The following is a 22,045-nucleotide window of genomic DNA, read 5'->3' on the forward strand; positions in this document are numbered from 1 at the left end:
TCAAAGGTGGGGTTAGCAGCCTGCTGGGGCATCCTGAGCTTGTCTGTGCTCCTGGCTCAGATTTTAGAAGATGCCACAGCATTGGGAGCAGATGCCATGCATGGGCTCAGCATCATGGGAGGTTCTTCCCAGGAGAGCTCCAGAGGAACAAGCATCATTACTGTTTGTGTTGCAGGAGCCCTCAATGATCCTAATTAACATGTGACACTCCACAGCACTAAGTGCCCTAGGCAGAGCCTCAAGGAGCTGACACCAAGCTGAATTACAGAGGGTATGGCATGAAGCCCCTGTCACCTGCTTCCCCAACACTGTCTCCATCCCATGTCCCAGCTGGCAGCAGATGGACACGTATCAGCTCACTGAACCGTGTTCCCAAAACGGTGTGCACAAGCCACCGAGGCTCCTTGCCCCTCACCACACCCTCAGCATCATCAGAGAAAACAATTTCATGCCAAGGTCTTTGCAGCATTTGGGCTTTATGAAGTGTTGTGTCCTTGGCTTGCCACAAATTGGAAAGAGACCTGGGAATCCCTCCAGGCACAGTGGGAATGCAGGAGAAGCCTCTTTTCCCACTGATGGTTTAACCTCATCTTCCAGCACCTCCTGCATTTCCCAGCTCCAGAGGCAGGCTGTCCTTGAGTCAGCCTTGTCCTGGGTATTTCCAAGCAGGGCAGGAGAACATCATCATCTGTATGTTTTTCCCCCATCCCTAAAAGTAACAGGAACAGGAATTCTTGTGGGAACATCCCTCCCAAACTGCTCAGGAACCTCCAGCTCTCTGGTCCCCACAGGAAGCCAGTCCCTGGCACAGCAGGAGTTGTGGCAACCTTGGGGTCAGGTGAGACACAGAGAAGAGCAGATGCCAAGTCTGCACCTGGTCCTCTATAGCTATTTTAAAAGCAAAAACAAGTTTGACAAAGCCACAGCTATGTTTCCATAGAAATATGCCAGGGGAGCTGTGAAAGATGCTCTGGGAGTGATACACAAGTGGTGCAATAATTAACGGTGTAGCTGCAGAAGAGGAAAAACATAAAACCCAGAGGATTTAACTCAAACTTGCTCATGGCTCGAAGCAGGTTCAAATTTTCAGCCTGATTTCAGTGCGATTGGTACCTTGGTTAATCTGCAGGGTCCAAAAGAAGAGACAGGCCCTGAAGTGAGACGTCTGCAGCTGCAGCATCCCCCATTTTAGGAGGTTTGTGTCAGGCTCTGTAGAGAGCCAGAATAAACAGAAATGGTCTAATTTAGACCCACTTCAAAGCATGAGGTTCAAAAAAAAAAAAAAAAAGAAAAACCAAACATGCTGAATTTCTGGGGATCTCAAATCAAAACCAAATGAAGCCATGACATTCCTACACCGAAATCTTGGGTTTGAAGACTCAGCATGAATCTGAGTTTTGGGATTGGGTCCATGACCTGCCACGTGCAAACCCTGGTCTGACCCTGCAGGGCTCTGGGAATGATGCTTGGTTTGGGGTAGGTGACCCATTTTGGATTTCTACCATAAATATAACCAACCCAAGATCACCCTCAACTGGGTCACAGATGGCTTTTGGCAAACCTTGCAGCCAACTCGAGTCTATTCAAGACCCATCAACACCCTGGGAAAGCAGGTGGGTGTGGTGTGGCCCGTGGCAGGTGATATATAGGGCTGTGCTGGTGAGATGCATTTTAAATCCCCGACTTCTCCTCTGATCCCTCCCCACCATGGCCAGGGGTGCTGAGGCCTCACAACCAAGAACTGAGAGGCATTTTTTTCCCTAGTAACTTTTGGTTTTTTTAGGCATTTTTCATCACTGTCCTCCCTGCAGATACCGCAGTGATGTTTCCCCTCCATAGCAGTCTCAGCGATGCCATCTCGTGGAAAGAGGGACGAAGTCCTTCTGGTGCAGCTGCCAAGGAGAAGAAATCTAGCCCTGTGTCCCACCTCCACAAAGCCTGGCCATGGCAGGCAGCAAGTCCATGCCAAAGCGAAGGGTACAGCCTCAGCAGCTGCAAAATGCTTATTAGTGTTTCTTTGGAGACCAGAGTTTGCAAATGTGATTATATTACCTGAAATTTAAAGCTCATGGAGGGAAAATTACTAGAGGTGTCAGGAAAGTCAAAGAATATCCAGGATGATTCTTCTATAGAGCAGCTGATCAGCTCTTCAAGAGGGTGTTTGAGAAACCAAAGGGTCTGGAAGACAAGAGAAGGAGAGGGAGGTGCAGGGAGGGCTGGATGTGGACCAGCATCCCGTTTCCAAAAGGGACATCATCTCCAAGATGTAATCGCACCCCATGAACACCATAGCCCTGGTGCCTCGTTGGGGTTTCCTGATGGAGAAGGGAAGACCTCATGGATGGGACCATCCTCCCCAGCCCGGTGCTGGCTGCGCTAGTGGCACCCACTGAGGAACTAGTAACTTCTCCTTTCCCACCTCCACCCCACGGGCCTCGTGCCCAGCTGTGTGCTGTTAATAATTTAAAATAAGTTTCCTTAATCCATTGGAGCTGATTGGCCGACTCAGCAGGCACTTTGGGTTGCTCTAAAAGATTTATAAGGCTTTTGCAAGACTGCAAGTAGAATCCAGGCTGCAGATGCTGAGCTGGGTTAATTTGAGCCCTTCTGCACTTGGAGGCGAGTTAAAGCATCAGCGGCAACCACTCGTCTGCCCGGGCACATCCCTACGGAGCATGGTGTGGCAGCTTGGATGCAGGAGAAAGGCAGTTAAGGCAGCTCCTTTCCCATTGCTCTCTTAATCTGTCACTAGTCTTCCAGTATGTTTGCTGAACCTTGGCCCCGTGCAGGCAGTGAGGTCCTGCCCGTCTCTTCTTGACTCAAAAGCCATGATGACATCTGGAGCATCTCAATAGCATTTGAAAATACACCCAGCTATAGGAGAAGAGCAAGAGGAGATCTCCTGACCTTCCATCATGTTTCTGCTACCTTGGAAGCCAGTGTCACGGCTGACATGGAGCCTAAATGCACTCCAGCCCCCTGAACACCAGCACCACCAGAGGTCATCACCCCGGTGGGTCCTGCTATCAGCTGCTGCTGATGGAGGTGCTGAATCACCTATAGTAGAGGTGGGAATGATGCAGATACAGTGTGAAATCCATGATTACATGACCTCAGAGAGTGAGTTCATCACTGACCAACGTCTTTGCCTGGGGCCTGTGTCCCAACCACAGCCACTCACCTTTTCCTTGGGCAGTATTGCAGCATGTTTCACCCTGCAAAGCTACGCTCTGTTTGGCATTTAATAACCTGTCAAGGACTAAACCTGGGAGGTTTTTACTCATTTCCTTTAACCACCTCCCTCTGCATCCCCCCATTTGAGATCCACATTTTCAGTGTGAACATGAGGTGTGTTTTCATCCGGGGTAGCACAAAGCAGTGGCTCTAGCTGGGGCAATGCATCATGCCCCATCCTCCTCTTGGCCTGTGCTTTCATCCCATGCAGAAATATTGCTGATCTGAGGTAGAAACCCAAGCTGTAGCACAGCCCAGGGCTGAGATCCCAGACAGACACCCCCTCCTGTCTCCAAGTGCTCGGGTATCATTTAGCCACAGCTACGTACAGATACTGCAGCATCCTCAAATAGTTCATTTCAGCTCTGTTCACAAACATTCCTTTCATGTGTCAGGCTGCCTGCACATTTAGGATGGCCTGGTTTTGCCTGGTCTGAATGATTTCTAATCACCCCTTGTCTGGCACTATTTTCATTCCTTATATCTGCTAAATGCTTTTTCACAATCCTGGCCAGCTGCAGCAAGTGCCTGCCCACCCAGCACTTAGGAGTGATGAGTCTGGAAGCAGCCAGTCTTTGGGATGGGGCTGCAAGAAGGGGAAAGAGGGGAGGATGATCCCCAAATATAATTTATTTGGGGACATGATGGGTCTGACAACAGCTCCTCAGCAAAGGCTGCAGGTTTCTGAGTCAGTGTTTTGGTGTGGAGTGGGAATACAGGGGGATGCAGAGCCTGTGCCAGCATCTGCTCACACATCAGCGCAATGGGAAGATCCTCTCCGATGTGCGCCAGCTCCAAGGACACAGCGAGGAATTCTCCTCCAGCACCAACCTGAAGGACCGTGGTGATGAGTGAGGGCAGCTCATGCCAGGCAGCAGGCGGCTGTGATTAATGGAGCTGCACCAGCATCTTGGATGCTCTGAGCGGTTCCCATTAGAGCAATTGCTGCGAGGGAAGCGGGTGGCAGCAGCTCAATACGTTTGGTGCCAGCTCAGGAAGCTGGTGGAGGGGCTGGAGCACAAGTGTGATGGGAGTGGCTGAGGGACCTGGGAGGTTCAGCCTGGAGAACAGGAGCTGAGGGGAGACAGGGGCAAAAAGAAGCAGCCTCAAGTTGCGCCAGGAGAGGCTGAGGTTGGATCATGGGAACAATTTCTTCTTGGAAACGGCTGTCAGGCATTGGAACAGGCTGCCCAGGGCAGTGGTGGAGTCACCATCCCTGGAGGGTTGAACAGACATGGAGGTGAGGTTCTCAGGGACATGGGGTAGTGCCAGAGGTGGAGGAACAGTTGGACGTGATAATTTTGAGTGTCTCTTCCAACCAAAATGATTCTATGAATCTCTGATTCTAAGACGTCTCTGGCCGTAGATCTCCATGGGGACCACAGGAAATGCACAGGAGAAGGGGGGACAGGGAGGGGTGGAGGTGACATCCCCCTTGCAGGGTGGCCCTGGCAGCTGAGCCGTTGCAGCAGACAGCTTGCTGTCAGGCTCCCAACACAGCTCATTCCTCAAACTGCCCGCCCCAACTCTGCCCGCTGTCTGTGCACGCAGGAGAGGACACAGAGATGCTGAAGGAGATGTTTTGCAGGCAAGGCCAGAGCGTCCGGATACCCAGAGGACGGGAACATCCTTTGGACCTCTGCGCACAAGACAAAATTGCAAGAACAAAACAAGGGCTGCATGAAAATAAGGCTGGAAATGAGGAATTGTCATCCTGCAGACGCAGCATCAGCTTTGCCTGGAGGAGCCTTCCCCTCCAGCTTGGTCCTGCCTGCCTTGTTGAATACCTGGGCACCGAGATGTTTGGCAGAGGCCAAAGCAGCCCATAAAAAAAACAGTTTAATGAGCAGCAGAACCACGGGGAGATCCAGCTTCCCATGGATTTGTGTTTTGAAAAGTCATAGGTGGGTTCTCTGATGTCCCATATGGTTGTGTACATGCACCACTATCTCCCTCAGTGCGGAGATTTCAGGGGTTTTGTCCTCCCTCTTATCACATATTTTCACTTGTAGCAATCTGAGTTGTCCTCCCCCTACCTCTAAGGAACTGAGATAAAATTTGCCCATAAGCTCTGCAGTTATTAAAGGAAGGAAATGAGAGGCAGATGCACACACACCAGCTTTCCTTAGGACCTCAGGTTGAAGATGAATAAATCATAAACCCTTGTCCCTTCATGTTCTCTCATTTTGCACATGTCCAGGCTGAAAGACTGAAGCAGGCCTGCAGCAAAGCCCATGGTGCGGAGAAACTATGAGTTTAGTTACTTCAGGAGTTTTTTCTTTGTGTATGACACGTTGTGTGCTGTGACAGAGACAGGACCACAGGGACAGCCAGGTCTGCCTGGCAGTTTCCCAACAGAATACTTGCATTTTTTAACCCACAAGATGTGTCAAAAGCCACACTCCTAATTAAACCCAGAAACTAATTTTCTGTCTTCAACATTTTTTGAAAAGAAAAAAAAATGGAAAGCAGATTTTTATATTTGGAAGGGATTTTTTTGTTTGTGGTTTTTTTTTTTTTTTTTGTGTGTGTTTTTTTTTGGGGGGGGGGTTGTTTGGTTTTTGTTTTTGCTTTTTTTTTTTTAATCTCTTTCACTAATGAAATGATAAAATAATTACCTTTAAACCTTTTCAGTACTTTAGTGATTGGGTTTGGTGGTGTTGCTTGCCAAACCTGCACACGTTGACATTTCAGAAGAAAAGTGCTGTGACAGCCCAACAGAGCAGGAATCCCCAGCCCCTAAAACAGCATCTCCCATCCTACTCCCCACACACTGCACCCTCCCCAGGTGGGCTGGAGCCCAAATCTGGAAGGTTCTTCCCCTCCTAACTCAGAACACCTGGGACCATTTGGAGCCTATTTATTTTAATTGGCCTCACCCCCTTTCTCTTTCAGTAGAAAAAAGCTCAGCAATGCAGTGTGCTCCTGCTTGTTTCTCAGATGAGATGTGTTGGAGTTTTTACCTCTTTCAGTCTGGGTTTTTTCTTTTTGATGCCAGCCTCCAGTCCCTAAATGTTCATGTGGGTTTTAATTCAGCTTTGAAGTTGGTGGGTGGCAGGTGCTTCAATGGGAACAAAGCACCTAATAGGCTTTGTGGGACTGGGTCCCAGTGGGGATGCAGTTCCAGTCCTGGGAGGTCCTTTGCTAGGAACAGAGACAACCCTGAGCTGGATCCCAAGCTCCTGAGACCTGACAAGGCTGGAAGAGCTCCTGTGCAAAACCAGGTTAGTTTTATTGCTATAAAGCTGTATGTTGTGAAGAGCAAAGCACTGGTTTGGGGAAACTGGAGGAGGTTGCTGATGGAGGGGGAGGGGGGTCTTCCCCAAGGAGCTTAGGGAGGTCCTGAAGCAACCTTGTCTTGGGGAATGATATCTAAGAGTATGGAGGTGGCAGCAATTTGAGTTGTGTGGCTTTGGTACATGGCAACATGGTCAAAGGCTAAAAATACCTTCAAGGTAACAATAAAAATGAAGAATGGGAATTGTGTGTGGTCTCGAAGGGCAAGAGCTAGAGCTGGAGGGTAAAGAAGGAAGCAGAGTGGAGATGTGGAAGGAGACCTGGTTGATGGGGAATTCACCTGGAGAAGCAGGGCAGAAGCAAGGTGGCCATGAGGAGCCAGGGGAAATGGGGTGGATGCTGGTCCACGTGGGACCAAGGGGCTTGTTATTGGCCTTATGGATGCTATCAAGGGTAACCCAGTTTAATTCAACAGACTTCACCCTGACTTTGCCTTTTGTCATTGCTTTTCCTTCCATGTGCCCAGTCAAGTAGCTGTTCCTTCTGGTAACTGGTTTTCTTTACAGCTAGACCTACAAAGCCAAAGTGAATACTTAGACGTCAGCAATTTTAATCACCCTCAGAAAGGAGAAATGTCATCTTCCTGTTTGAGAAAGCAGAGCATGCACCTCCCTTCCTGGTTACTTCAGTGCAACTTGTGGGCATTTCTGTTCATGTATTCAGATGCTTCCAATGGCAGCTCAAGCCAATCTCACATAGCATGTCTTGTCCTGGGTTTTGCTGGAGCAGCCTCCAATGAGGTAGGTGCTGTCTAAGAACAGGACATAAAGATGGGTGATGGCACAGAAATTTTGCATCTGGTAAATACATAACACAAAATAAGTAGCTCTGTCAGTGCCAGAAGGAAGGAAGTCTGGCTTTTTATCAGTGTGTTAGATGCAAATTCTGATTGAAGCACTTTAGTGGCTGGGAGGAGGGGTGTTCTGTTCTGGTGTCTGATAAAGATGAGATCACCCTTCAGGATTCCCCTCAGAGGGGGAAGGAGGAAGCATTAGGATGCCTCTGCCTCTCTCTAGGTTTCTTATTTTCGTGGAAATTGACACAAATTTAATTAGCCTTGAGGCTGTCAGGTTTGATCGAAACTGGAAAACCATCTGATGTGTCTTCATTTTAGAGTGGTAAAAAAAAAGTCAGTGGTGACACTATGTTTGAAAGTGAGTGCCAGAAAGGCCTTTACTCTTTGCCCAATGCCTGATTTGAAATCCTTTTGCTCTTGTGTCCTTCCCACTGATTTTGAGATCAGTGGGATGATGCTGCCACACCTGCCATTAACACGGTGTACTTAGCAACTCTGGATTGATAATGAGCGTTTAATCCCTTGGTCCTATAAACCGGGCATGGGTCTTCAGTCTAACTGAAGCTTGTTTAGCCAATTTCTGATTTCCAGCAAAGCCTCATTTTCTTATGGCTCTAATAACAGTGGTGATAAGCAAGCTCTCTTTAATTTACCATGCACTCATCCAAACGCTGCCCTCACTGCCCTGCACATTTACTGCAGCTGTGCCCAAATCTCCCTGCCCCAAATGATGAAACCTTTGCTCAGTATTGCCTTATGTTCTAGCCAGAAGCACATATCTCATATCCTTGTTCTCCTCTGGTAATGTGCAGATTTCTGTTTATGCACAATCATTTCTTTTTTACAATATTTTCCCCCATGGGCTCAAATCTTAATGCTGGAGAAGCATCACCATCCAGGCTGAATTACTTGTACGAACCAAACTCTCTTGGGTTAGGGCTCCTGGTTTCAAAACCAAAAATGGTTTGGCACATGATAGGATGGGTTCCTGTTAGCTGAGAAGTGAAGACAGGTACGTAATGAATAAATGTGGGTTCCTGGGGGCTGTTTGCTGCTCCGATGGGAGGATGGGGTTGTGAGGGGCAGCTGAAGTAGAGGACGGATGAGTAGACACTGGGTGCACAAAGACCGAGCTGTTCATGCCTTTACTGTTGGCAGGTTGGTTTTGCTCAGATGGTGTATCCTCCTGTACAAGGGAGCCATCTGCTTTAGGTCTTGAAAACAGCTCTGGAAGAAAGCTGGGAATGCCAAACCCCAGGCCATGGGCAGCACAGTTCATGGAGAAAGAGCTCTGGTTCAGTGTTTCAAACAGAAATATTAATATATCCCTGGAGTCATTCTACATTTTTCACACCAGTCGTTTCTTACTATGTCTCAAAAACTGCCAGGGGACAGAGCATGGACTTTCTGTATCTTAACATGGCTTGATAGATTTCATCTTACCTTCAGGGTCTAAGCGATCTGCCATGGTATTTGTATTTTAAAGCCATCAGTAGTGTTGAAAGCAAAGAACTGACTCAGTAATTCTGTATGTTTGTGGAGACATAATGTCCTTGGATCAGATAAAAGTACCTTCCCACTACTGCTTTTATATACCTCATCAATTCGCACAGTGCTGGTGGCTGTGCCTCTTCTTCTGCCCCCAGCAGGAGAAGGAAAACAAACTACTTTGTGTTTGAAATCACCTGAAGCAGATTCTATGGCAGGACATCGCAACTTTATTACCTCCCAAGTGAAGCAACAAGCTGGGACAGCTTTTACAACTGCATCATGTCTTTCCTCAGCCTATCCGTGGCTTGGGGAGGATGAAACCCCGTCCCTGCCCTTGACCTCCTCCTGGTTTTTCATGGTCTGGGAGATACACCATACCCAAAGCTGTGCTGCAGCGTGACACTGCAAATGACCAACTAATTAGGCAAAGAGGAATGTGATGAATTTAGATTCTTCTTGAGGGCTCACAGACTATTAGTAATCTTGAATTTGTTAATTGAAAATTGCTTCCTCTGTTTGTTGTTGGCCTTTTTGTGAAGGGGGATATTTCCTGCTTTTGGACTGCATTGCTGGGTCTATAATAATGCACTTTGTATATTAGTGCCAGGCACATTTGTAATTGGCTGCCCTATTAAAGAACACTAATGATCTTAAAAGTGTTCACAAATAATGAATAGAATGGCCCCTCACTGAATTGATTAATTTATTCACTGACATACTTGCAGATCTGTTTTTCTGCTATTTAACCCAGCTTTAGTTTTCTGCCTGCTTTGCAGAGATGGCTTCTCTTTCAGCCATGCATTGGAGAGAATATGGGTCACAGGAAACTTGCTGTTCATAAAAATGTAGGGCTGTTCCACGCTGGCTCTTCTTCTAACATACATAGTAGGATTTGGAGAGTAAGCGGCAGCAGTTTTAGTCTCAGTGCTCCTCTTGTCCATTAGTTGTTGCTGGGATTCTCCTGAGTCATAAGGAAAGGAACAAAAGGCCAGGATTTGGGAGATCATCTCCCAAAGGTCATGTTGATTTTTCTAACTTAAATAGGAAATTCAGGAAAAGCCTATCAATAATACAGAGTGGCAGGATGGGTTTTCCAATTGCTGCCCCTCATAAGAGCGGGAACTGAAACACAGCCTTGTCTGGTTCCTGCACCCCATGGAACTCTGGGCAACCATTTTACTGCTTTCCTAATAACGCCCTTGTGACAAGGTACTTTATTATGAAAGAGGCAGCTGATTTGACATTGCAACTTTATTTACATACAAACCCCCTTGTCCTGAAGCATTGTTTAATTACAAAATGGTAATGCTGGACCATAACCAATAGGGCATGTTAATGAGCTGATTTGGGTCAGCACATCTGGAGATGGATTTCCTATGCTTGGAGCTTGATCTGTGTCCACCTTGGTGACAACATCGTGGTGGAGTTTCAGTGCATGACATTAAGCTGAATTTGGGCTTCCAAACCTTAAGAGGGCAGTTTGGACCTTGGGGAAGAATGGCAAAGGGAATGTCTTTGTACAAGGGGATTTGTGGTGAGGTTAAGCTGATCTGGTGGCATGTGGAGATGGGGTACAAACTTAAGTCCTTCCTGTGACCCTGTGGCACTGTCTGCACCCACTGCATGTGGGAGCATGTTGGGGATGGGCAACCCTGTGCAGGCTGTCACCCTGCCCTTCCTGTGGGGCCATCGCAGAAGGAGCCCACTGTGGTGGTTTGGGGGTGGGGGGAGGTGGAATAGAATCAGACAATGAGTCCTGAGTTGGGAGGGACCCACAAGGATAATTGAGTCCAGCTACTGTCCCTGCACAGGACAACCCCACAGTTCACACCATATGTCTGAGGATGTTGTCCAGTCTCTTCTTGAACACTGTCAGGCTTGGGGCCATGACAGCTCCAAGCAGAGCCTGTTCCAGTGTCCAGCACCCTCTGGGTGAAAAATGTTTTCCTAATGTCCAACCTAAACCTCCACTGGCACATCTTCCTGCCATTCCCTTGGGTCCTAAAGAGCCAGAGCCTGGTTTTGGAAGGAAAAGCTGTACCTGACTTGGAGACAAGGGGACGATGCCAGACCTTGATTTTAGGAGGTGATGACAGAGTCTGCTTAGGGCGGATACTGAAGCCTTCCTTTTGGGCGATGGTGCCAGATCCTGATTTTTCTGGAGAAGAGGCCAGAGCCTGTTTTTGTCTTGGTTGGAGGATGGCAAACCCGGGTTTTTCGGGCTGGGGGCAGTGCGAGAGCCTGCTGCCGGAGGGGGAGGCAGAGGGTTAAGGGGGCGGGCGGTGGCGGCCGGGGCGGTGCTGCCGGAGCAGATTGCAGCCGGTTCCTGCGGCTTCTCCTGCGCCGGGCGCGGAGCAGCGGCGGGGAGCGCGGGCGGAGCCCCCGCCGCCCCCGGCCCCGCCACCGCCACCCTCCCCGGGCCGCCACCATGGTGCAGAAATCCCGCAACGGAGGCGTTTACCCGGGTCCCGCCGCTGAGAAGAAGCTCAAGGTGGGCTTCGTGGGGCTGGACCCGGGAGCCCCGGACTCCAGCCGGGACGGGGCGCTCCTGATCGCCGGCTCCGAGAGCAGCAAGCGGGGCAGCATCCTCAGCAAACCCCGCTCCGGGGTGTCCGGCAGCGGGAAACCCCCCAAAAGGAATGCATTTTACCGCAAGCTGCAGAATTTCCTCTACAATGTACTGGAGAGACCGCGGGGCTGGGCTTTCATTTACCACGCATACGTGTGAGTAAAAGGGTTGGGAGGCAAACCCGACGGGAGAGACCCCCCAATCCGGGCCGGATCTACCCCCTTTCGCCCCCCATCCCAGCTCCCAAAATGCGTGCCGGAGGGGAAGGACGCTCCAGCTGCAGAGCGGGTACCAGGGTTGGTTGGGAAGCCCCAGAGGGTTGGATGCTGGGGACCAGCGGAGGCTGAGTCCCTCCCCAGCCCCGGGAGCAGCCGGGTCGCCGCTGCATCGCTGGCCCAGCCGGTGCTCGGGCAAACCACGCGGGGATGGGGGGCGGTGGGTAAGGGAATCCGGGGGGATTGGCGAGAGAAGCTGCTCCTGCAGAGCTGGGGGGTGGCTCCCCCAGGGAGGTGCAATGCACCGGCCCCCTGTCCCCCCTCCCTGCCCGCTCTTGCTTGCGGGGGAAGGGGCTGCTCATGCGGTGGGTGCAGGGGGCTGGAGCAGCGGGAGTGATGGGTAGGGACTGCTCCTCCGTCTTGCTTGAAATCACCATAGCAATGCTGTGAGCAGAGGAACAAAAAAGCTCTGCTCAGGCAGTGTCTTTCCTCCTCCCACCCCTCAGCGCTCCTTCTCCTCTGGCCCCATCTTTGGCTGCTAGGTGGCTTGCGAAGGGTTTGGGGCCAGGGTTGGTTTTGTGGCTCTGCACTGGGTTCTGGTGATATTTCTTATCCCCTTATGGGAAGCCACTGAATTAAAGATGTGTCTAGAAAGGAATGCTAATCAGTGTCTGGGTCTTCCTGGCTGCACAGCGATGGAGCGGTAAACAAAGGAGCAGTCCCAGGGTGCACATTTCCCCTCTGCCACCCAGTTTTTCTTAGCCAGAAATGGCCACATCTGACCCGCAGTCTGGCAGAAAGATGCCCACATCTGAAGGCATTGCTGCAGAGGGAGAGCAGATGACTTCCCATTGTTTAGAGGATGGCAAGGGGAGGGTCAAGATAAATTGCTGTGTTACTGCAACTCCCTTCCCTCTGGGACTTTCCACAGTCCCACCGGGCTCTTCTGCAGGCCTGGGCTCAGGCTTGAGTGCTTGTTCCCTTGGTGCTGATGGGGTTTTTTTTGTTTGCATGTTTTTCATCATGGCTAGGGCCTGTGTCAGCCTCAGCAAGAAGATTTTTGGGGGGGGGGGGAGTGGGGATGCTGGAATCTTTTTTTATTTCCCTCGTCATTTTGCTGTTACGCTCTTCTCAGCTAAGATGTTGGGTTATGCTTTCTGGTCCTCAGCCATTTTGTACATTGAGGCCTCCCAGGGAGGTGTTGGTGAGTCCTGTGGGTGAAACGCTGGCTGGGTGGAAGGGGGAGCTTTGCTGGGCACTGCAACGTGTTAGGGTCCTTGCAAGGGGCTCTCCTTCCAAGGAACAGGGGAGAGAAGAAGAGGCAGCATCACTGGAGCTCAGCTGCAGCTATGAGGAGCAGTGTGATGTCCAGCACTGGGACCCGTGAGCATCCTCCATGCTCAGGGCTGTTCTCTGGACTTGCAGGCAGCTTGTTTCACAAAATCTTCTACAATCGTGTGAAGTAGCCGAGTGTTCACACTGTGAGCTGAGTGCTTGTGCGTGCACTGAGGATGGGGAGGATGTTGTGTGCAACATGCTATTAGATGTAGTAGAGACACCATCCTGGGGTTGTTGGGGTGACAATGACAGAAGTGGAAAGGGCTGAAAGCCAAGTGGTAAGAGGCAAGGGTGGCCCTCACTTTGAGGGCTTTATAAACATCTTTGGCTCTGTTTTAACTTCTGGCTCTCTGTGTAGCATTTGCTTGGGCAACCAGTAATCCAGGAGTGGGGACATCCCAAACTGACCTGCTGCCGGGGCTCCCTTTCCCGTGACCGCCCTGTCCCTGATGTCAGGCCAGGGTCCCCTTGGTTCTCACTGTGCAGCTGCCTCCTTCCCCCATCCCAAGCAGCTGTGTTTCTCCTGGGCTCATGACTCCACCTGTCCCTTCTGTGACACCTCATGGAGCTGTGCACTCCTATTAGAAAATGCTGGCCTGGGATGTGCTGGGAACTGGGTACTGTCCCTGGCTCACCTTGGGGGTGATACCCACGCAGCTGGGAGATATAACCACCATAAAACCATCCTCTGACCCCCACCCATGGACCCATTGGGAAAAGGAGGCTGAATTCAGGGCTGAAGTGGTAATTGCACCCATGTCTGTGAACCATCAGTGATACAATTAATTTTTAACTATGTTTCAGGAAGTTACATGGATTCCAGTCTTCTGAGCTATGTGTATGAATGGTTTAGCCTTAGGGGTCTATAAATTTATTATTTAAAGTGCTGAAGGATGTGGTAAGCATTATACAAAGTTACCAGCATCAGCCCGTGCAATGGTTACTGCTCTGTGCCAGCTCTGCATGTATATGAGTGGGGCAGGGACGGCATTTCCTGGGTTTCTGCACCTAGAACTCCCTAATCCAGACAGACAGGACAGAGAAAAGGCTTAGTGCCTTTTTTTTTTCCCAAAGATATGGCAGGAAGAAGAGACTGGCTCAAGGTCATAAAGTTTGTATGTGTGGTGCAGCGCCCTCCCCGTGCTATTGGGGTCACACTGTCTTCTCCCTCCCAAAACCCCATTTTGTGCCAAAAGTCTTGAGCACAAAAGCACCTTTAGCCTTCACACGGCAGGAGGGGAGTCCTGAGGATGGCTGGATGGAGCAGCCCTGTCCTGCTGCCTGACCCCACCTGCCAGCACCATTTCCCTGCTCCTGCTACTCACAAGGACTTTCTTGCATGAAGATCTGTGAACTATTTGCCCTGTGGATGAGTATGTGACCCTGCAAGGGGGTGGGTGGGTGGGTTTTTTTTATCTTGTTTTGTTGCTGATGGGCCCCACTGCATTTCTGGGTGTGGAGCTGCTGTGCTGCTCAGGCAGCCTCCCTGCACCCGAATGCCAAGGCACGAACTGTTAATATAGAGACTCTTCCAGCATGGACATTAATAAATTTTAAATTTTAATAAATTTGAGAGGTGCCTCTGTGTAAATACCACTGATAAATGTCTGTCTGCAGAGGCCCATCTCCAAGGCTGGTATTGCACTAGGTGATTAATGTGCTGCTTTGAGAAGCCCTTGCAAGCTGCATTTATTTCCAGTGTTGCATCCTAGATCCAATCCATCTGATTCTTTTCCCCACCTCTTCTTCCTGTCATTACTTATTCCCCTTTGCACCATTTCATGCATAGGAAACCAGGGAAATTCAGAGCAGCTCCCAGCCCCAAACTCATTAATGTGGTTTCATCTCAGATGTTGCCTCTGTAAAAAAAGCACTATTACCTCTGTGAGCAAAAGCACTATTTTGTATCTGTGTTGTGATTCATTTTTACACTTAATAGCTCTTCCTACACTGGCACAACTGTATGACCTGCTCATGGTAGCTGTGTGTGTATACAGATTATATATAATATATGTATTTTGCACAGCCCCATGGACAACTGAGCCTGACAGGTCCCATTTTTGAGCAAGGCTGGAGTTGGACTCAGGCTCCCAAAGGTCTGAGCCTCCCTTCTCTCTCATCTTCTCCCAGTATTTCACTTGGCATCTTTAATTTCCCTTTTTTTTTTTGACAGAGCCTTATCAATGCAGCACATGGCCCCGCTGTGTTCAAGGTTGAGCTGAAACTTGAAAAGTTGAGCCCTGCCTAATTATCAGGCCAGGCTTTTTGAGGAATGCAACAGGGTTCTTTACACAGGGAGGCGTTTTGCCTCTACAATGTTTCCATTTTGTTTCTTTGAAAAATTTAATTTCTTTTTTTCTTTTTACTTTTTTTACCTTGGTTGTTGTAACCTGTCCTGTGCTGAGTTTGAAGGGCTGTGATACTTGAAAGTGACTTTTGTCCCTGCCTGCCATCTGATTTCAGGAGGGATCACTGTATTCTGTGCCAGCCTAAGCAAGGTACTTGCACTGGGCATCTCCATAGCCCAGTGTGTCTGGAGACACATCTGCTGATCCCCTGGCTGCACTGCTTGTGTTTGGTCACCAAAATGAAGGTATGGGGAGCTGGATTTGGGGCAGTAACAAGAAAACAGCCTGTGTTCCGACAGTTTTAAAGCTGTGTCCCCAGGGCCAACGTAATTCTTGCATTTCCTGCTTTGAATTTACAACCTTAATGCGTCTTTTTAACTGCGTTAAAAATAGGTTTGGATGCACTTTTTTATCCGCATACGGTGCACCATGTATTCAGTTAATTAAGCAAGTGCATGGACTCAAATTATAGTAAGGAAGAACATTTCCTCCCTGTCTAATTCTATTAAAATTTCCTTGTGCCATCCTCATCCCGTTTTTTCTTCCCTTTTAACCCAACCAAAAGCCACTTCTCTCTCCAGAAAGTCTCCTCTCCATGCTGCCCGCATCCTGGCATCACCTCATCTGGCCGTCAGGAGGATGGAGACTTGGTGCAATTACTTCCCTGAGGACCTAGGGTTTCTCAGTGCAGAGGTGGCCTCTTTCATGGCTCCTGCTCCTCAGGGATTGAAGAAAACATGGTTATTTCATATAGATCCATTCCAAGATAATATTTTTGCATCGGATTGAGTGGCTCTAGGAGCGCCCAACCATTTTTCTGCTGCCTGGGTTGGGTTTTTAGGCAGTTGTTTTGTTTTTCACTTACATTTTTTCATACTTGCTTTATGGCATTTTATTAGGGGCAAATTTAGTTTGATGCTCTCATTTATCCATCCTCAAGCACTGAGGGTTGGTTGTTCATGTCCAGCCCTCACCCACAGCAGGGATATTACAGGCAGGGATGATGCCACCAAACTCAGCCCATCACAGGTGACACGCAGGGACCTCCTGGATTCTCCTCCCCGTGTCCTAGTGAGTCCATGGGATGAAGGGGCTGATACAGATCTCCCATAGGTGCTGCATTAATGGAACTGCTGGGCTTGGATCTCTGGTGGTGATGCCGTTCAGCTGCACAGTTGTCTGTCCTTGGGACCAGGGAGACCCTCTTGCTGTGATGCCTCATGAGCTTCTTTCCAGCTGCTTAGTCAGAGCTTGGTGGGAGCAACCTGATTTCAGTCGCTTTAATGTGTCACGTTCCAGCCGTCACATTCACCCCACACTGACATTAAGGAACTGAAAAACAAGCCGATCCTCCGGGTGACCTCCTTTCTGTGCTGCAACACACCTCAACTAGATGAGTCTTGCTATGGCTTGATTTATTGTAAGAGGCAATAACTCCAAAAGCAAACCCCAAATCCTGTACTGGAGGGGAGATAGGCATTGATTTAAGAGATGCAGTTAGCAAACATCAGGGGGTTTTGTTTGTTTGTTTCGTTTTTCATTGCAGAGAGGGAGAGGACATTAGCACAGTGAGACACTGATTTGTTTGGTGATTTTGTTTGCCAGTCTGTTTGGCATCAGTGGGGCTTACCAGCATAAAAAAGCACCTAAGATTGGTATTTGGCTTCTGGGCCACTTCTGGCAAACACTTAGTGCTGCATAGTCCCTTTTAAGGTGGCCTGAATGCTCAGTTGTTTTCTTAGTTCCTGAGGGACAGATTCCTGTTGAAATTGTGGTGGCAGGGACATGCCAGTCCCTTTTTCTGGGATGGCCCCACCAGGACTGCAAGAGCAGGTATTTAAATGCGGGCCCTTGACGAATGAGCCCCTCTACCCAGATTGAAAGAAAAATGTCATTTTTCTCCAGTAAGAACTAGTTGTGAGATACTTGGTCATTTCACTGAAGCTGTGGGTGACCTCAGCTCCTGCTCTTATCCTGGGTAAACTGTGAATGTGGCCTACTATGACACTCACATGGAAGATGTTTTTTTTTTTGAGGGGGGGTCATGTGCATTTGCTCTAAAAGCACTGAACTAATTACATAGTGTTGGTTGGTGCAGAGTATCTTGCACGAGTCACTGGCTGGGATGGCAAGAGCTGCTTTATTACAGCCTTGGGGCATCTTGGCTGTCAAACTGCCAATAAATGGGGCAAACTGAAGCATTCCTCCAGATCTCTGATCTGTCTTTAGTATCACTCCAGCCTCTTAATGTGCTTTTTCAGATGTGTGGAAAGCTTTGGTGTCTGTAAGCATCTAACTGGTGACTTAGAGTGGATTTGATGTCAAAGGGCAGCCTTTCCAAGGTGTGGGGAGCAGAAGACTGGCAAGATCTTCTCACCTCTCACTCTTGCTGCTGTAGGGAGGCAACTTAAAGTTGCATCAGGACCACTGGGACTCCTGGAACTCAAATTCCCCTCAATGCCTGGGGTGAAAGCTGGGTGGGATGAGTCCAGAGGAGGACAGAAGGCAGATGTTCAGAGCTGGAACTACTCTCTGGACACCCTGTGAGGTCAAGGTGAGAGATGGGGCTGATCCACATTGAGCTGGGATGACCAAGATCTGGGATCCACATTTACTCAGCTGTGTCTGAGAAGCAGTTTGGAGAAAGGAACTTTTATGGCAAACCTGGATCAAGTTTTGCAGACCTGCAACCCAAGACCCAGGGGAAATCAAAAGAGAATCAAGTCTTATTCATGCTGATTATGGTTCATAACCAGCTACAGGTGTGTTTAGGCTCTTGGAGGGGTGTACCCAGGGGTCAGTCTTAATTCAGAGATCCTTCTTTTTTAATGGGAAGGTGAGACAGGGCAAAAAAACCCCATGAAAGCAGGCAAGATCAGAGGAAACAACTGTCCCTGCTTGGGCTGGGAGGCAACCACTACCCATCTGGGGATCCCACCAGCCCATTGTGGTTGACACTTGGTCTCTTCAGGACAAGACTGAAAGAGGCAGGGATTTTTTGCCTTCCAGAGAGTCTTTCCCACGGATTCACAACCGCCTTGTTTGTAAGCAAACCCTGATCTACCTGGAAGTCCTGCTTTCTCCTTTAGAGCTCTGCCAGCCCAGGGAGGTGACAGCATCAAAGCAAAATGCAGCTGGGGCGATAGCTGAGCTGCTGCTGCATGCTGCGATGGATGAGCACAGCAGGACAGGCAATCCTAATGCAGCTTCCAGAGATACGCTGTCACTGCCTATAAAGTTATTATGATACGCAGAGGAAAAAAAAAGAGAGAAAAAACCTAGCAAAAATCCTGACTCAAATGTGACTCACGTGCACCTCTTCTCCATCTCTGCTTGTGAATGCAGTAGCTCGTGTTTTGGTACCCGCTGTATGTGTTTGTTGCGACTTTGGTTTGATATGGTGGGGAAAAAAAATCTTCAGTCAAATAATAGTTAATATTGTTTTCCCTTTGGTATTGATTTTAATATTACAGTAGTGTGCGAGCACCCCAAATGGAAATAAAAGTCTACAAGCTTCTGCTCTGCACATCAAGCCAAAAAGAGGCAGTTCTTGCTGCAAGGACTTACTGTATTGAACAGACAAGACGGAAGAAAGGCATAAAGTAGCTGTTGGGGGACTGCTGGTAAATGTTATCTTTGCTCCATTTTTCTTTTTAATAGTATTTGCCCAGCTGCTTATTTGCTTTTGGTTTGGTGGGTTGGTTTCTATTTGTGTTCCTTGAATTTGCAAAGGAAAGTGGGGTTGGCTTTGGCTAGAGCAGCTGATTTTTGGCAGTAAATCCTGTAGCCTGAGGACCTCAGCAGGGTTAACGTTTAACTGGGAGGATGGGACGCATCTTCATGGGGTATGGATCTTCCCTACTGGGGCACTTTGCTGTGATCTTGCAGTTCATTACAAATGCAGCGTGTAGAGGGCTGTGAATTGGGCTTATCGGCTTTCGTGCTGTTAAAGTGTTACGTGTGGCAGCGAAATGACAGCGCAGGGAGACTTTTTCTGCTGCATGTTTATGGGCTTTTGCACAACTCAGAGTCTCAAAGTGTCCATTAATTGAGTTTATGGTTGCTTGGAGGTTCATTACCTCATCTGAATAAAGTTATAAGGCATGTAAGAGCACTCCATCTTTCACTCAAGAGGAGAGCAAAGGAGTTAAATATCTGTGTATTATAGCTGGACAAACAGGGAGTGAGGCTGTGTTGCCTCCTGCCACTTCAAGCCGTATGGTAGTTAAGCTTGAATGCTTCCAGGAGGGGTAGTGAGAAACAAGCCCTGTCCCCAGGAATAAGGATGCTCTTTGTTCTTGGGACAGAGAGATGGCATAAAGGGCTCAGGCTGGTGTGGCCATTGGTTTAGTAAGGTGGTTGTTCCTCCTTCCTCTACATCCGGCAAGGCTGAAAATGCCATGTGTTGTCCAGTTAACCTCTCACTTGGGCCTTCTTCCAGGTTCCTGGGGGTTTATTAGTGATGATTTGTGCTTTAAGGACTAGTGAGAATATTCCTGAGTCATCTCTTTAGGCAGGGAGCTATTTATTTCGGTGTGTGTTACACTCCCTGGGAGTGGGTGTCTCTCTTCCGCTTTTGGATCCTGCCCTGACTCTATATAAAGCTTGAATGAGCAGCAAAGCCAACCCTCAAACTGGCTCCATCCTTTGGAAGCTTTGTGCTGCTGATCCCATCTCTCCTGGCTGAAGGAGCGTGGCCGTTTGGAGCATGGGTAAGAGTTTGCACAGGGTGTTTGTCTGTCTTGGGGTTGTGTAGCTGCTGGGACAACTTGCAGAGGCACAGTTCACTGCATGTCCAGGAGCAAGTCTTGCTGTACAGTGTCTCATGAGCACAGTGGAAGTGTGATTTGTACCTTCTTTGCTCTGCTGAGATCGATTTGCTGATGATGTTGGGTTTTCGCTCAGTGGGATTTTCCTTATTTAGGAGAGATGAGAGATTTCAGAGTGTCTGCAATTCTCTGTTGATATCAGAGCACAGGTGCCACAGGCAGATGCAGATGGGTTCCTCCAAGACATTGCCAATGCAGGAGCTGCCAGGTTTGGAGGAGTTTCACTGTTATTTCTTGTCGGATGGTCCTTTTTCAGACGCATCCCATGCTTGCTTGGTGGCCTTGCAAAAAGCTGCCTTGCTGTGCATGATTTGGGGGTGCAAGGAGAGCTCTTCATGTAGCAGCTTTCTGGGGAGTTGCAAATAAGCCAGTGTGCTGATGACCATATTCATCCAAAAGCTGCCTTCACACCCAATTAAGCATCACCCTGAGCTAGAGGGACAAGTCCTCATGTCATTATGTCTTGAACTAAATTGCTGGCACTTCATGAGTGCTCTGTCTCCATAGCCTGAGGGACTAATGCCTTTAATCTGTATCAGCACCAAATAAACTGTTGATGTGACCTCGTGGTTTGGTCCTTGTGGGTGCTGGATGTGCACCACTGGAGTTGCCTTTTTCTGAGTTATGGCTATTCCTGTAAGGAAGGAAAGAGACCTAGAGAAAGGAGATTTCCCTGCACTCTTTGTAATTTGTCAGACACAACATGCAGTCGCACAGAATTTTGCACAGAATCTTTCTTGTTTCCCATGTTTTCCCCTTTAACATTTAGATGTTTTTAATGCTGTTCTCATTTAGCAGCTTTTCCCTTGCCATACCAGCTAATGAGTGGTAGGAAGAATTTCTGCAGTGACCTTTTGCTTTTGCTGTTGTTTTTCTTTTCTGCAACAGAAATCAGATATAATTTGAAATGTTGTCTGAGCTGCCCCTCCAGCCCTGAGCCTGTTTGTGGGTGGTGGGAGTGTCTCAATTTGTGCTAAATGGCAGAGAGCGAGCTGCTGAGGCTTAGTCTGTGAATTGGTAGATCTCCCATTTTAGCCTGGAATAAATAATACCATGTAGATTTGGAACTTGTTTTCAAGTTGGTGATGGATTAACCTGCCTCAAATATGGGGAAATGATTGGAGGTTGTGAGAAAATTGAAAAGTAGTGGAAGTGCCTAAATAAGATGAGTGAATGGGACATCCCTGTTTTTTCCACTGTTTCTCCTGGGAGATGAGGGTGTAGACATCTACAAACAGGCAAGGAGTATCCCAGCCTCAGGTCTCCACTCTTGATTTGGAACAGCCAAATCTGGGAGACCTGCTGGCAGGCAGGGCTGGTCATTGCCTGGGCTTGACCCGTCTGAATGTGAGAACTGGAGCACCTGGGAAGCACCTTCATTGAAGTAGCCACTTTGGCCATGCAAGTATTGCATTTTTGCAAATTCAAATAATCCCTTCGTGGGTGAGGTGTGGGTGTAGAGCACCTGCCCAAGCCCCAGCTCCCTGCAGAGAAATGGGCTGAACCTCCAAAGTGATTCCAGCACTACCCAACCCTGCTCTTCATCTGCTCCCACGTGGAGAAGGGCCAGGTTATTAAAAACCTCAGAGAAATTCATTAAGCTAATGGATTGTCAGCCCCCAACTGTGGCTGGGGAGACCCATCTACCCTGCAGTCACATCCCGTGGGATGCAAGTTGGGAAGAGCGGCCGGAGCTGAGCCCGACCCTGTGCTGCCATTCCCGGATGGTGGGATGTGCAGCTGTGTGTGAAACATGGGCTGGTAGAGCATCCCAGGGAGGCAGCACAGACCTGATGGGATGGCTCACTTATTTTTCATTTGCTAAAAGCCCAGCAGAAATTAAATGAAAATTAATTAAACCTTATTTTTTTTTCACCCTCTCCCTCCTGCTTCCTCTTGCTCTTTGCTGTTTCTATGGAAGACTGAAA

General features: G+C 48.7%; 1 protein-coding gene across 24 annotated transcripts in view; it reads left to right on the plus strand.

The window, feature by feature from the left end:
* Nucleotides 1-11,106: 11,106 nt before the first annotated feature.
* Nucleotides 11,107-22,045, plus strand: part of KCNQ2 (potassium voltage-gated channel subfamily Q member 2) — a 73,498-nt gene continuing 62,559 nt past the window's right edge. For 10 of the 24 annotated variants that reach the window (XM_065032317.1, XM_065032323.1, XM_065032314.1 and 7 more), the window contains exon 1: nucleotides 11,114-11,542. In XM_065032317.1, the coding sequence (XP_064888389.1) occupies nucleotides 11,247-11,542 (296 nt within the window). In that variant the 5' untranslated portion in view covers nucleotides 11,114-11,246. Of the gene's footprint in view, nucleotides 11,543-22,045 lie in introns of all 24 variants that reach the window. The other 14 variants (XM_065032313.1, XM_065032316.1, XM_065032315.1 and 11 more) reach the window with 5 other exon arrangements.

The sequence above is a fragment of the Columba livia genome, chromosome 16 (assembly GCF_036013475.1).
Source record: "Columba livia isolate bColLiv1 breed racing homer chromosome 16, bColLiv1.pat.W.v2, whole genome shotgun sequence".
Lineage (NCBI taxonomy): Eukaryota > Metazoa > Chordata > Aves > Columbiformes > Columbidae > Columba > Columba livia.